At 36.7% G+C, this 16,610-nt stretch overlaps 1 protein-coding gene across 1 annotated transcript; it reads right to left on the minus strand.

The window, feature by feature from the left end:
* Positions 1 to 9,716: 9,716 nt before the first annotated feature.
* Positions 9,717 to 10,958, minus strand: SPIN4 (spindlin family member 4). The gene has a single exon (XM_015542822.2). The coding sequence runs from the start codon at positions 10,464 to 10,466 to the stop codon at positions 9,717 to 9,719; it is 750 nt and encodes a 249-aa protein (XP_015398308.2). The 5' UTR covers positions 10,467 to 10,958.
* Positions 10,959 to 16,610: the final 5,652 nt, after the last annotated feature.

Consider the following 16,610-nt stretch of genomic DNA (forward strand, 5'->3'; position numbering starts at 1 on the left):
AATGTGAGTCCTGAAACCATAAGATTCTGGAAGAGAACACAGGCAATAACTTCTTTGACATCAGCTGTAGCAAATTTTTTCTACATATTTCTCTGTAGGCAAGGGAAACAAAAACAAAAATCAGCTATTGGGGCTTCATCAAAAGAAAAAGGAATAAAATCTTGCCATTTGGAATGACATGGATGCATGTAGACAGTATAATGCTAAAGCAATAAATCAGAGAAACACAAACACCATATGATTTCACTCATATGTGGAGTTTAGGAAACCAAACAAATACACAAAGGGAAAATACTAAAGAGACAAAGAAATAGACTCTTAATTATACAGAACAATCTGATGGTTACCAGAGGGGAAGTGGATGGGGGGAGGGATGGGTTAAATATGTGATGGGGATTAAGGAGTGCACTTATCTTGAGAAGCACAGGGTGGTGTATGGGATTGTTGAATCACTAACTTGTACCCTGGAAACTAATATATCAATGTATGTTAACTAAGTGGAATTCAAGCAAAAACCAACTAACTAACTAACATAGTGACTTTATTTCCTTTTGTAAAGTATTCCTATTCCATGGCATAATCTGTTTGCAGAGATATGTAAAATATCTACATTGGATACTTCCAATCAATCACTAATATGAAGCCAGAGGCTAAGTAACTCTGTATATGACACTTTGTCACATTTTTAGAAAACTGATTGCTCCCAACATTGCTGGATGATGTATGAGAGAGAATAATGAGCTCAGAAATTTGAATGTCACCTCAAGAGGTGCAAAATTAGCTAATATCTATTCTGAGTACTCTGAGTCTCTTATGTCCTATAGCCACAGGACTGAAATTGGGGTAATCATATGCAGAATCTAATTCTGTTTTTGCTGAATTACAATGCAATTTGAACTCCCAGCTTTGCAAGGTGTCTACTGTTACAATGTGGGCATATATTAGAAAAGAATGAGATCCTGTAGATTAGGATAATAATGTATGTGGAGATCCTGATGAAGTTGGGAACACTGTGCTCCTAAATCCTGATGAATTTTTATTGCCAGTGGAAGAGGTCTTTCTTTCCAAGCAGAAGTGGCCTTCCTACCTCCAGCACAAATGGTCTCAATAACTTCAGTGGAAGTCACCTGTTGACCCCCAGTGGCAGGTGCATCCCCACCCTAAGTGGTATTTGCCTCCCCACCAACATTGCTGTCAGCATTTTCACCTCTGAGGGGATTAACCCTGAATTGGCTGAGAAAATAATAATGATCTCCCTTCAGTTAGTTGCCATGCATGATAATACTTATTTTACTCCTATTTCCTCCACTACCTCCTATTTCTTCTAAATCCACGACTAGATTCAAGTGCCAGAAAGCTCCTGAAAGTGAAGTATAGATTGTGACCCATGGAAAATGTGGTATATTCCAAGTGAACCACTTGCATTTTATCATTTATACAAGGGGAAATTCTGAGCATGCATTTGGGAATGGATACTATGGGTGTGGGATAATGGTACAAGGAAGGTGAAGTTGGATCAGGCCAAATTGGCCTGAATTGAAATGGGCTTATTAAGAAAAGGGTCAGCATTTGATGCTGAAGCTTAGAGAGTTGAAAAGATCTTTAACAGTTTTATTGCTTGGCTGAAACATGGACCAAGAAAGCTCACCATGGGTTGATTGAAAATGGGCAACCTCTCTTCATTTAATGTAGAGAAAGGGATTCAGATTCATAGGCAATTGGAATGTTAGAGTGGATTTGTGATTTAAGACCTACTCACATAGAGAGTCCAAAAGTCATACCTTTCTCCAATACTTTGAGAAATAAATCTGTGAGGGGAGCACCAGCACCCTTGAAGAACTTTGTGATCCCTTTTCTCTGTACACCTGAACTTAGAGTAGAAAACACATCCACTCAATTGGAAAACGTAAATGAAATTGAAGTAACTGGATTGGGGTGACAGGAGCCAAATGGTGACACTCGGCCACTGAAAGCAAGGCAGATGTGACTACCATAATGGATAGCAGAGTCAAAGCAATAATCAAAATAGTCTGGCTCATGCATTGGCACTGGCTAGTTAATTATGATGTTCCTGGAAGTGAATTAAATGGGAGGCCTACTAAATTCTTATTTGGTCTGTATAAACAGAAAAGTTCTAGTTAAGTGAAAAAAAAGTATAACTTGAATCATAAAAACAAAGTCACGGGTTCTCAATCAATTTTCAGAATCGAGCCTGTTAACATACCCAGAACTTCTTGAAATAAGGGGAGACCAGGTTCCCTTATTAAAGAACCCCAATCTAGTATGGGTAATGTATACTGTTAATCTTACCCAAAAGGACTTCCTCTTCAAAAGGACCCCTGCTCTTTTTCCAGGGTAACTGTACATTGAAGAAAAGAAGTAATCCAAACTTTTGAGGGCTACTGAACACTGGCTCTGAATCATCACTGATTATAGGAGACCCAAAACATCACTGTAGCTCTCCAGTCAGAGTAGGGGCTTATAGAGGTCAGGAGACCAATAGACTTTTAGTCCATTTCTGTCTCACAGAGGTCCCAGTGCATCCCTAAACTCATCTCAAGGTTACTTTCCCAGTTCCAGAATGCATAATTGGAGTAGGCATTGCTAGCAGTTGGCAGAATCCCCACATGAGCTCCCTGACCTATGGAATGAGAAATATAAAGGTGAGAAAAGCTAAGGGGGAAACATTAGAATTGCCTCTACCTAGGAAACTAGTAAATTAAAAGGAATACTGCATTCTTAGAGGGATTGCAAAGATTAGTGGCACCAACAGGGACTTGAAAAATGTAGGAGTAGTGATTCTCACCACATCCCAATTCAACTCTCTCATTTGGCCAGTGCAGAAGACAGATCTTGAAAATGTCAGTGAATTATCAATAGCTTAAACAGGTGGTGACTCCAACTGAAGCTGGTTTACCAGGTTGTGGTTTCATTGCTTGGGAAAATTAACACATTCCCTGATATCTGGTATGCAGCTATTCATCTTGTGAATGCCTTCTCCTCCATCCCTGTCCATAAGGTCCACCAGATGTAATCTGCTTTCAGCTGGCAAGGCCAGCAATACACCTTCATTATCCTACCTTAGGAGTATATCAACTCTCCAGCCCTATGTTATTTTTTCCCCCACAAAGACCTTAATCACCTTCCTTCCACAAAATATTGCACTGATAGTGATGAGAAATAGTAACTTCTCTAGGCTTATTGGTAAGGCATTTGCATGTCACAAGGTGAGAAATAAATACAGCTAAGCTTCAGGGGACTTCTACATTCATTACATTTCTATGAGTCCAGTGGTATGAAACATGTCAAGATATCCCTTCTAAGGTGAAGGGTAAGTGAAGGATCTGGACCTCTTCTAACCAAGAAATAAACCATGGGACTTCTTGACTTCCATAATTGCATGAGGCAATTCCCACAATGAATGAATGAATGAATGAATGAATGAATCCTATAGGTCTTGTTCCTCTGGAGAACCCTGAATACTACATTTGCTTTGCATAATGAAGTTCAACTTCAATGGGATGATGTCCTTCTGTCTCCATCTGTTTCTGTCTCTCTCTGTACCTCTCTCATCTGAATTCATATAGTACAAATACACCCTTCTCACCATTTAATGATACTTGTCACATTATTTTTACCTTTATAGAGTATGATACCCACCTATATCTTTTTCATTGGTTTTAAGGCTACATAAAGCATAAAATATTATGTGTTATTCACCTTGGTATTTCAGCCTCTAGAAAAATGTCTTGCATATTTTGTTTCATCCTATGAATAAATAAATTATAAAATAAACAAGTATGAATTAAAGTAACAAGAGTAGAAAGCCTGATTTATGAAAAACTTCTATGTATCTTTCTTTTGGGATTATCTAGAATATGTCTTTAAAAACAAGTTTATATCCTTTATGATATGAGTGCTTAATGAGGGAATGAAGGATGGTTGTGGAAATTATGTGAAGAAATTAACATTGAGTTTTTCCATTTTCAAAAACTTTGAACATAGCTTGGGTAGTCATGGGTAAATTCAAAACATATTTGGAATTAATTAGTTCAGTAACATAATCAGCCAATTTAGTGATAACTTTTTTCTTTATAAAAGAGATTTTGTCCAAACAACAGACAATGTAGACCTTTTCCATCTCATTCACTTGTTTCAAGCTTGTTATGGTACATACTAAAAGTAAAAAAAAAAAAAAGATAACTTTACACCTATATTTATTATAGCTTCTATTTGTATTCTTTCCCTTTAAAATCACTCTCTCAAAACTTCCCAGTTCCCACACATTCACTCTCTGATCTCTACAGATAATTCATAATCCTGGAGGTCTTTCCTTACACAGATAATCAGCCATGATATTAATTCTCTTCACATGTCTCTTAATATTAATTTCTGAAATTATTAACTCACAAGTTCCTGTCTGAATTGTTGCTATAACCTTCCAGCTATGATCCTTTACCCTAGTTGCTGACATTTTCATGACATCATTCAAGAGTTCTGGAAATCTGGAGCTATGGAAACATGAGTACTCACTTTGACATCATCTCTCTTCATCCTCCTTGTCTGAAGAAAGCCAAGAACCAGAGTGAGTAAGCTGGCATACTCAGGCCTTGGATATATTGGAGGTGATGAATTTTCTAGAGATTTTGAGAAGAAAAAAGACCCAAGGCCAAGTAAGATCTTACTAGATGATGGAGGTATTTCAAATCATATTATTCAATGAGTGATATAAAGACAACTGTCACATTTTTGCTTAAAACTGGTAACTTCCCATTTCCCTCAGATTGAAATCCAAGTTCCTTGGTCCAAAATATTGTACATGGATCTGGTCCCTGGCAACCTCTCTGATCTCATTTCCTTCCATTCTCCTTCTTCCTTCCTCACTTCCCGTAGTGGAGACACTAGGCTGCTACCTCCAGGCACATTTTGTCTCAAAGCATCAACACCTGTGGTTTTTACCCTCACTTATTCAGGTGTTACTGAAATGTCATCTGTTCTGAGAAAACTTCTCTATTCACCTAATAAGGTGGTATGTCCAAGACTCTACTTACCCTGCTTTACTTTTTTTCAAAGAATCATCATGGCCTGATGTATGTATAAAGTGTGTTAGGAAGAAAAAAGTAAGAATTTGGGTCCACCCAGCATGGTATAAACTGTAAGGGGTATGGGAACAAGGACTTTGTTCCTGCTTTTTTCCCCTTCCTAAAACAGTGTCATAATAATTTCCAGTCTTGCCTCTGATTTAGCACCAAGATATGAGAGATTTCCAATATCACCATGGAACAATATAAGGCCTGATTCTAGACTGGTGGCCCAAAGAATAGGGGCGACTCTCTCTACCCAACAGAATGTAAGTTGGAAGAGAAAGAGACTGACAGTTTTCTTCACTGCCTGGTCAAGGCTGAGCCTCCCTCTGCCTCAAAGTAAGCAAGTGTGATATCAATAATATTAGCATGGAACAATCCAAAACTTGATTCTAGTCTAGGAACACAGAAAATTAGGTGGTAAAAGCATAGTAGGTAAACACAGTACATTGATTTTTCTCTATCTTCCTTTCACTAAGACATACTTTCATACTTTGCTCACTGCTGTATACTCAACCTCTAAAACAGTTAGAAATATGCTGAATCCTTCCTCTGATTAGCAAGCTTTGGGATATCCCCAAATCACTGTAAAATAATACATGGCCTAAGGGTGGTGGTGACGCTCTTCCTTCCCCCACTAGGATATATGCTCTAAAACAGCATAGACTTTGTATAGATTTTTCACTGTTCTATCCTCAGGTCCTAGGCCAGGGCTGAGCCTCTATCATGAAACAGTATAATGTTTGGTTCAGGACTTGAGGCTTAGCAAGAAAGCAGGGACTAAGAAGCATTATTATTATATATCTAAAAAGTATATACATTTGTATTTTCACCTAACATATGCATCCCTCTAACCTTTTAGTTATCACTAAAACATTTACACATTTATCACATTTTTAATTATTTTATACCTACCTTATATCTTTGTTACTAGACTGAAGGCTACTTAAAGGATAAAAAACCATCATGTGTTAAGAAAAGAAGGCTTTTGTTTTTGTCCACTGCTATGTCCCAAAGTCTTAAAACAGTGCCTAGATTAACACCAGCCTTTCTCTGAGTGTCAGAATGTGGGGTAACCCCATAATATTATCATGGGAAAATGTAAGGCCTTGTTCTGGTCTTGAAGTCATGGGTGGTGGTGGATATCTGCCTCAGTTATAGCCAAGATACAGTCTTCATGAGAACTTAAATTTTGTCTTTCTTAGTCAATAGCTAGTGTGTTGTGGCTAGGGTCAAGCATTCCTGAGTGTCAAAAGTGGTAAAAATACCTAGAGCAGTAACAAAGTATTCTATGGTTGGTGTTATTGCTTGTTTTTGTTGTTGCAATCAATCTTCCAATTAGAAAAAAAATTATTTCTACAATAAAAATACAAAATAAATTCCACATGATTTAAAGTTTCCAATTCATGTCAAAATTTAGAAAAGCACAAAAACCAATACTATTATCAATTATGACTGGTTATATTTGAGGTAAATATGTAAGACAGACAAGATTCACACCAAATTCATGTTAGTGTTTGCCTCAGCAGAGTGAGGAAATTTTCTGGGAAAAGGATATATTATATGTAATGTTCTGACTTTTAAAGAATATAAATCTATATCTAAAGTAAGTATACTAAATTGTTAATATTTTAATTATTTAATATGGACATTGTTGATTTGGGGCAACAGTAAACAAATATTTTACATACTCTCCATATTATGTTTTAATTTTTCAAAATAAATAAAATACACAGAGAATTTAAAACACCACTACAGCTGATTTATTATGTTTTCAAAATTGAACATATTTAGGAAATATGCATATGTAAATGCAATATGCAAGGACATAAAGCATCTGAATAATAAAATCAAGAAGGTTAATAATAAAGAAAACTCTAAATTTTGTATTTTATAGAAACCATACATTCTTTTTTTAATAGAAAGTTTAAATAAGCCAATTACCATTGGAGAGATAAGAAGGCTGATTAAGGATCAACTTCAAAAGTGGCACCATAATTAAATTGTTTTACAGTTTAGTACTAACTAATTTTCAAAGGACAATTGGAATTTGAATAAAAACTTTTTTAAATAAAAAGAAAAACTAATTCTAAGGCTGTTTATTTCATAACACAAAAAAAGACTCACAAATTCATTTTTAAAGTTAGCACAATTTGAAAAACAAAACTTGATAAAGACAGGGTAAAAAAGAAAAAATGCAATTTCACTTTGAAATGTAAATGCAATAATTCTGAATAAAAAATTCATAACTAAAATCCAGCAATGTGTCAAATAATTATTACAACATGACCAAGTAGGATTTATTTCAGAAACCCAAGTTTGGTTCAATGTCAAATACTTACTCCTCTAATTCACTAAATCAACAAATTAAAGGAAAAAACAATCATATGATTTTATCAGTGGATGCTGAAAGATATTTGATAAACTTCAGAGGCCACTTTTTAGTAAGCCCCTTAATATGAAACAGGAATTAAAAAATGAAATAAACTCCTTAAACATTTTAGTGGTTAATGACAATTTACCAATAACCAACAATAAATGTCATGTTAATAGGGAATAGTAAAGACAATTCTATGAAAATTACACCAGACATGCATATCTGTCATAATCATTATTCAACATTATTTTGAATAAATAAAATCATCTGTATTTGCAGGTGAAATGATTGTTACACAGAAGGTTGAAAATATTACATATTTTTAAAAGTGTAATTTAGAGGATTTAATAAGCTGATTAAATATAAGGTAAAATATTTTTTAAAAAAGTTATCTGTAGTTTGTCTGTATTGTCAAAAATAAGAAGTTACAAATGAGGAAGAAAAAATACCCAAGTCAAAATGTCAAGATGTGACAAAATCTGTAAAAATATTTGGAAGAAAGTTTAATCAGATATAATAGACCCATATGAAGAACATTACAAATACAAAATCAAAAGATTTTAATTATGTACCCAAACTCTTGAGTGTTAAGGATTAATATTATTAAAATAATCTTCTAAATAGAAACGCAGAAATGTAACACAATTCTAAGATCAGAATTTTGAAAGAATGCATTTAATTTTCATAGAAAGAATTAATGTCTAGAACAAGTTATACGAAAGAAAAAAAAGGGAAAGAAAAAAAAAACATAATGAGAGGTAACTTGCTCTGCCAGAGTTCAAAATTTATGGTCAAGCCACTAGTGTTAAACAATAGGATACTGGCTCACAAACTCAAAAATAAGTAGTTTATTTAATAAATATCATAGTATAATCAGGAATCCAATGTGAAGAAAATGTATAGTTGGACCTTTATCTTATACCACATACAAAATAAATTCCAGATGCTTTAGTTAAACCTAAAATTAATAAAATTAATTTAAAAATTAGAAAAAATGTAGGTGAATATATGTATGATTTGGGTGGGGGCATTAATCTGAAAAAGATAAGAAGCCAAAAAGCTGAAAAGGAGATATTAGTCTATCTAAAAATTAAAAACAACAACGGCAACAACTGTACAGTAAAATATAACATCAATAAAGTCAAGATCGATGATAGAATGGAAAAAATACAAATGGGCTACATGATTAATATGTACCATAGAGAAATATAGTAAGAATTACTATAAACTTATAAGAAAAAGATCAAAGATTCAATAGATAAATAAGCAAAAGAACTGGAAAATCACAAAAGAAAAAAATTCAAACAGTCAACAAAACAAAACACCTCCTCGAGTATGTCAATTAAAAAAATACTACGTAATTTTTTACCTTCTACATTTGCAAATTTTCATGGAGAGGATACTGGAGAATGAGCACTTTCATTTTGTATAGTAATTTTGTAATATCTTTTAAAATTAAATATATCTCTTACCAGCAATTCCATTTCTGGGAATCTACCCAGTAGAAATAAAAGCACCAGAATGTATTGCAGCAGTGCTATGGTGAGAAAAGGAAAGGAAATAATTTACGTGACTATCAATAACAGAATGGTTGAATACTTTTTTGGTACATAAATATACTGTATATGCAACTGCTAGATGGAAGGAGAGAGAGAGAAAAAGGCAGAAGGGAACAGGGAGTGGAGAGGAGGGGAAAGGGAGAGGGGGACAGAGAAAGATTTGTAGCTACTGATTAGAAAAGATACCATGAATATTCCAAATGTGAAAAACAATTACAGGAAAATGAGGAGGCTTTTCATTTTTACAGAAAAGACTACAACAAACTTTCTGCAAGTGGATGGGAAAACGTGGAAGGATATACATACATCATGTTCTTAACATTTGTTACCTGGGAATAAGAAAGAAGGGAGATAATAAAATGAGGGAAATGGGGGACAGGACCTGGTGTGGAGTTACACCATTAATTTTTCTTCAGTTTTTCATTGTTCCAATGGTCATGAATACGTTTCAATTTCCTATTAGCACCCAACTTAACTCTTCAGTTACAGAACAAGGCAATATCAAAAGTACCAATGTAAACTTGGGACAAAACTGTGGAACTAGTCAATGTAAGATTTGGAGGCACAATCAGTAACAAGTAATAATAAATTCCTGAATCTCTGACACCAAAACTTTTCTCAAAAATTCACAATTGCAAGAACATGACATGTTTTACATTTAATAGTTCCACGACTTTTGTAAAGAGCACAATGAATTTAGGGAGTTTTCACCAAGCCATAGACATAAATGTGAATATCATCATCAAACTTGATGAAGTAGACAGACGGTTTGGCCACCACTTGATGGATAAAAATGCCGGTTCTTTTGGACCCATCATCTTTGGCATGTTCCACTTGCTTGCCCACGAGGCTGTCGACCACTTCTCCAGGCTCCCGTTCTGCTGTAGGGAAATAGTAGTTGGAATCTGGAATGATGCGCAGGTCACCATCTTTGTAGTCATCCAGCAGCGTGTACATATAAAGGACAGGATCTTTCTCGTAGGTGATGTAAAACCAAGTGTCCATCACGGGAGCTCGCGCCAGGACCATGCCTTTCCATTCATCTTTCGTACCGTGCTCACCCTCAAACACATGCCCCACCGCTTTGCCAATCAGGAAATCTGCCAGACGAGAATCAATGCGAGGAGTTGGCACTCTTTCAGGAAGGATTTCTAGCGCTAAAACTCTCTTATCTCGGTGCAGCTCTAGTCCATATACACTATCTTTGCCATCATATTTGATGATGTAGAGGGTGGGCTTCACAGAAACCTGCTCGAGCACTGTGCCCTTCCACTGCTCCACCGGCTCGTTGCCTTCCTTCCAACCGTGTTGAATGCGGCAGCCTACGATGTTCCTACGCGTGAGGAAAGTGGGCTTGCGTCGCTGCTTCCTGTGGGTGTGCCTTTTCTTCATCAGGTATGCGGACACGCCATCTACACCCATCGGAGGCACTGTTGGGGGCGACATGGCTCAGGGTTTAAGGAGGCTTAAGCAAAGCTGCCACTTGTTCGATTAAGAGGACCAAAAGTCAACACTATTCAATATTATATCTGTTTTCGTGATCTCAGAGTCCGTCCTCCCTTCCCCAGTCAAAAGTCTTTCGCCAAGTCTTGACAAAAACGCTCTAACTGACGGTGAGCACTGATACAGCGTGAACCTTTTGATAGCGTTCTCCTTTCCCGCTCGGGAGAAGTGTCTGCAGCAGTGGCGGTTGCCGCAGGAGATGGCGGGCTGGCTTGTACTGCCCACGCCTCGCACCCGCCCTGATTCCCAACCCCAAGTCCCAGAATTGACCACTTAGCTGTTATCGATGGTGTTGCCGCTGCGAAACGGTGACTGAGGAGACGACGGGAAAGGTAGGCAAGGAATGAGAGTTGACTGCAGCAGCAAAGGCGAAGGCAGCCGTGGGTCTTTGACAAGTCCCCGCGGCCTCTGCTTCGCAGCGCTGCTTTGCTTGGCCTAGCTCTGGCGCTGGGGTTTTTGCTGCTTCAGGAATCCGACCCCTCTGAGCCCGCCTGCGCTTCGGCCCCGCCCCCTGCCTTTCCTCCTTCCGCTCGGTCTGTAGCAGCAGGGTGGGTCAGTGCGCGCACCCGCGTTCAGCCCACACAGTCTCAGGCTCTCCTTCATTTCCTCACGCGCTCCCGGACCTCTTCCCTCAAACCGGAGCCAGACTGGCAGTCTCCCTTGCTCCTTCTTTCTGGCTGCTTTTCGCCTGTCAGCCTTCTTCACAGCCATTCAATCTGCTCCCTATCTTACAGGAATTCCTCACAAAGCCTTTAAAAAATAATATTTAATACACACATACACAGAATTTATACATACAAATTATTTTCTTTCAGTTTAAGGAATATGAGAGCAGTGAAGGAAGAAACTTGTGTACAGTCCACCATCTTGATCCCAACTTTCTTTTATATTTTCTACCTGATCACCCCCAGTAAATTACTTTTTAAATGATCTTTTTTTTTCCTTTCCTGAATGTTAAAGAAATGCATTGACATTGTGGAGAATTTCTGAAATTCAGTGAAATAAAAGATAAAACTAACTTTAATCTTACCATCTAGCCATTTCTTTCTCATTAATAAGTCCATGCTTGTATTTTACAAAATTTGGAGATTTCATACCTTTACAGCTTACTTTTTTCCATTTATATCAAGAGCATTTTCCAAGCTTATTAAATAGTCTGAAAATGTGATTTAAATTGTCCCATTTTTTTTTTTTTGGTACGGATGATTCATTATTTATGCTAAATGACCTATGACAAAATAGATAATAAAGCTAGTTTACCTTAATATATGGATTTATTGAGCTAGTATAAACCATATTTTCTAAGAATATTTAATGACATGGAAATCCACATATGAGATAAGAACAATGTGTGAAAAAGCAGGCTATGAGGTAAAATTGTGGAGAAAATAATTTTGTTGAGAGGGAAATGAAAGCATTGTTGTTGTATGTATTTGCTGTTTTTCTGATTATAGAACTGCATCCTCATATGGGAAATCTGGAATATAGAAAAGAAAGTGTCCATAATTTCATCTTCGTCAAGTCACAGGTCTCTTATGAGGATTAAAAGTGAATGTAAAACTTTTAGCCCTGTATCCTGTTTTACAAGACGGCAATTGAAAACAGGGAAATCTAGCTCCCTCATTATCATTCATCACCTTACATGGGTGAGAAGAGAATACATCAAATCATCACAGGTAAAATAAAGGCTATTAATTTATTTGGAAATGCAGGAAAGCAGGGGAGAGAGATGCAAGACAATACTGGCTGCCTCCACATTTCATACCTTCCAAGGTAGGGACAGAAATACCTAGCCCTCATACCATTTAGTAGCTCATTGGGCAGAATATTGTGGATCCCCAAATTCCCAGTGTTTCCCAGGCCAAAGATTTTGGAAATGGGATAACTCTCCATTACTACATTATAAGAAAGTAATTCCAAGGAAGCAAGAAAACTACATATACTAAAAGGTACTTCTAAACTCTGTAGAATGACATAATGGTATGTACATATTCAGACATATATACAACCTACACACTGAAAGAAAGAAGGCATGTTTAATTGTCATGCCATAATGTTCCACAAATAATGTGCCCCAGGTAATTCTCCACACCAAGATGTGATAAGATCTTTTTGCTTAAAAGAACAGTTCACAGGGAAGAGAAGACCACCCACAGGGCAAACAAGTGGAGGGCAAACAGTTCATTCAGGCCCTTTGGATATATACTTAAATGGAATTATCCTTCACAACACCACAGAGAAGCCTGAGAAGACAATTTCTAATATCCTTTCTTCTCTAAAACTATGATTCTAGTGTTAAATCATTGCCTAAGATTATGGTATTCAGTGGACCTTTCACACTATGATATAATATATAACTACAAAACCATTCAAGAAAGAACTTTTATCTTGCATCTCAAGTGTCTTACACATACTAGGTACTCAATATTTGTTAATAAATAAATAAGTGGTTTTAGCTGCCCTACTCCAATCCAAAGAAATCTTCCCAAATGAAACAAATACTCTTACACAAGCCTCTACAGACTAAAATCCTAGAGACTCAAAATCTCTCACAGTGGCTTTGTGTATCCCTTCAAAACCCCCAGAACACTGACCCTGTGAATGTGTCCAGAACTCCGGAGATGATTGGGAAACCACCATCAACTTACAATATGTAGATAATAATAACATCCACCTCAAAGGGTAGCTGTAAAGATTAAATAAAATAAATAAAAGTAAATTTATTAACACATGAACCAACTTATGTAAGTACTTGTGGTCTTCTAATTAGTCATCTCCTAGAAAGTCTTGTTTCTTACCAGGTTTTTCTGTAAAACCACCTCGCTCATGCCCCACCTCTAAACCTTTGCTTTATTTTATACTCAAGCCCTCTTGCTCAGGACCTGAGTGTAAATCCAAAAGGGACTGTGGAAGGATTTTGTCGCTTATAGCCAGTTTCAGAGCAGTCTTTTAAATGCTGTAATTTTCTGGAAGCCCAAATGCTGTATAAATGAAACATTATTGAAAATAAATTTTGGAGATACAGTGATAATTTATAATTAGATGGGTGGTGGAGATAGGCATAAATGCTATTAATTCCCTTGTATAAGATGGATTATAATGCATACTATGACAGGTACTAATTAAGCACCAGGGACCCAAAGGAGGTAATGAATTGTTATGGCTGGGGAGATTGGAAAAGATAACTTGTAAGGGTAAGAAAACAAAAGGAAGACATTCAGAAGGTGGTAGAATATTGAGGCATTTTCAATCTAAACAGAAAATAGATGAAGGAAAGGCACATAGGGATGCGTGTTCATAGAATATGTGCAAAACTGGTCAGAAGCTGGTAGCTGGAGCACAGACTATGCCAGACTAAGAAACAGGGGATGTGGTTTGTGGTGGGAAACAAGGTTAGTTAACAGCTTCAAATGCAAGACATTTATCTTCCATCCACTGCAGGAAATTGATCTTCCATCCACTGATGTATGGAAGCAGATTATATTCTAATTCCTCTGATAACGTACTGTTGGCAAAACTAACTAGAGAGATGATTTTCCATGACCTATCTGGCAAAAGCAGGCAATGATTCCCTAAGAAGGCAGTTTTCCCAGTCAGAGTAGTTAATATAAGTGATGCTGAGCACAGAATTGATCTTCCATTCCCACTCAGCAGAAGCAAGTGATGTGGCATTCTGATTTTCTTGTCAGTGTAGTGTCAGTGAGATTTAATAATATGTTATTCTTCCTTAGTCATCTGGTGGTATAAGGTATAGTGTTAGTGACCTCTATTCTATAGCTTCTTCTCACCCTGCCCCCATATCAACACAACCATAATGGGAATATGAATAGTACAGGACAAGACAGGGCTAGTCACCCCTCCAGTTCCCCACACTCTTTGTTTAAGTGAAAGCCAATGAGGAGCTAAAATTGCATCCTTATCCACCATCAATCAGATTTAATGAAGAGAACAAGATGGAACTAGATAGTACTCATCTTTTCCTACACCCTTGGTGTTAGTGAGGTCCACTGGTCAGATAGCATCCACATCCACATGGAGGTAGTGAGATGGTATGAGTCAGTACCCAACTTCACCATGAATGTATTGGCAGATATGACAAGGAGCTAAACTTCAATCCATCTAACACATGTGCAATGAGGCAGTGTGAGTCAGTACTCCACTTTTGCAAAGAGGGTGTCAGGAGATCCCAATAGAAGTTGACATGTATACCCACGGGACCGTCCAGCTACATCACAAAAGGAAGACTCTCTGATAAAAAATAAAGTTTAGATAGACTATAGAGCCTATTATAATATCAAAAATGACAAGAATGCAATGAAAATAACAAATCATGAAAATATCAAGGGAAATCACAACTTGAATGACAGAAGACAATTAATAGAGGTCAAAACTGAGATAAAGCAAACATTGAAATATTCTGAAGCAGATTTTTATTTTTCTTAAGTTTATTTGTTTTGACAGAGTGAGAGAGATTGTGAGCAGGGCAGAGAGAGAGGAAGAGAGAAAAAATCCCAAGCAGGCTTTGCACCATCAACACAGAGCCCGACTCAGGGCTTTAACTCACGAATCATGAGATCATGACCTGAGCTGAAATCAAGAGTCAGAGGCTTAACCAACCCAGCCACCCAGGTGCCCTGAAACAGATTTTAAAGCAGCTATTATAAAAATACTTTAATAAGCAATTATAATTTATCTTGAAACAAATGGCAAGAAGAGAAAACCTCAGCAAATAAATGGAAAGTATAAAAACAGAACCAAACAGAAATTTTAGAATAGATAATAAAATAATCAACATAAAAATCTCCATGGATTGGATCAATTTTTTAAAAATGTTTGCAGTACAGTTAATAAACACTGTTATATCAGTTTCAGGTGTACAATATAGTGATTCAACGATTCCACACATCACAAAATAGTCATCGCAGGTGCACTCCTTAATCCCCATCAACTATTTCATGCATCCCCTGCCCACATCCCCTATGGTAACCATCAATTTGTTCTCCATAATTAAGAGTCTGTTTCTTGGCTTCTCTCTCTCTCTTTCACCATCTCTCTCTCTCTCTCTCTCTCTCCATCTCTCTCTCTCTCTCTCCTTTGATCATTTGTTTTGTTTCATGAATTCCACATATGAGTGAAATCATATGGTATTTCTTTCTCTGACTGAATTATTTCACTTAGCATTATACTGTAGCTCCATCTATGTCATTGTAAACAGCAAGGTTTCTTGTATATAGCTATATAATATTCCATTCTATATAAATACCACATCTTATTTATCCATTCATCTATCAATGGACATTTGGGGTGCTTCCATAATTAGGATATTGTAAATAATGCTTCTGTAAATATAGGGATGCATGTATTTCCTTGAATTAGTGTTTTTGTAATTTTGAGGTAAATGCCCATTAGTGATATTACTGGATTATAGGGTATTTTATTTTAACATTTGAGGAACCTCCACTTTTGCCACTGTGGCTACACCAGTTTGTATTCCCCCCCACAGTACAAATGGGTTCCTTTGTCTCAATTGTCCACTTATTGTTTCTTATATATAATTTTGGTCCTGCAGACAGTGTGAGGTGGTATCTAATTATACTTTTGATTTGCATTTCCCTGACGATGAGTGATATTGAGCATCTTTTCATGTGTTTTTTGCCATCTGAATACATCCTTTGAAAAAATGTCTGCTCAAGGCTTCTGCCCATTTTTTAGCGGGATTATTTATTTTTTGGGTGTCCATCTTTATATATTCTTCCTTTTGAAGTTTTTACTTAAATTCTGCTTAGTTAACATGCAGTGTAATATTAGTTTCAAATGTAGAATTTAGTGATTCAACACATACATGCAACACCTGGTACTCATCACAACAAAGCACTCCTTAATTCCTGTCACCTATTTTACCCATCCCCCCAACTATTTTCCCTCTGGTAACCATCAATATGTTCTCTAGAGTCAAGAGTCTGTTTCTTGGTTTTCCTCTTTTTTCCCCAATATGTTCCATTGTTTTGTTTCTTAAAATTCCATATATGAGTGAAATCATATGGTATTTATCCTCTGACTGGTTTATAACACTTGACATGATACTCT

Source organism: Panthera tigris, chromosome X, assembly GCF_018350195.1.
Source record: "Panthera tigris isolate Pti1 chromosome X, P.tigris_Pti1_mat1.1, whole genome shotgun sequence".
Lineage (NCBI taxonomy): Eukaryota > Metazoa > Chordata > Mammalia > Carnivora > Felidae > Panthera > Panthera tigris.

What these genes read in the sequence shown, in the direction of transcription:
- SPIN4 (XM_015542822.2), bottom strand. Translation starts at nt 10,466, where the DNA reads ATGTCGCCCCCAACAGTGCCTCCGATGGGTGTAGATGGCGTGTCCGCA.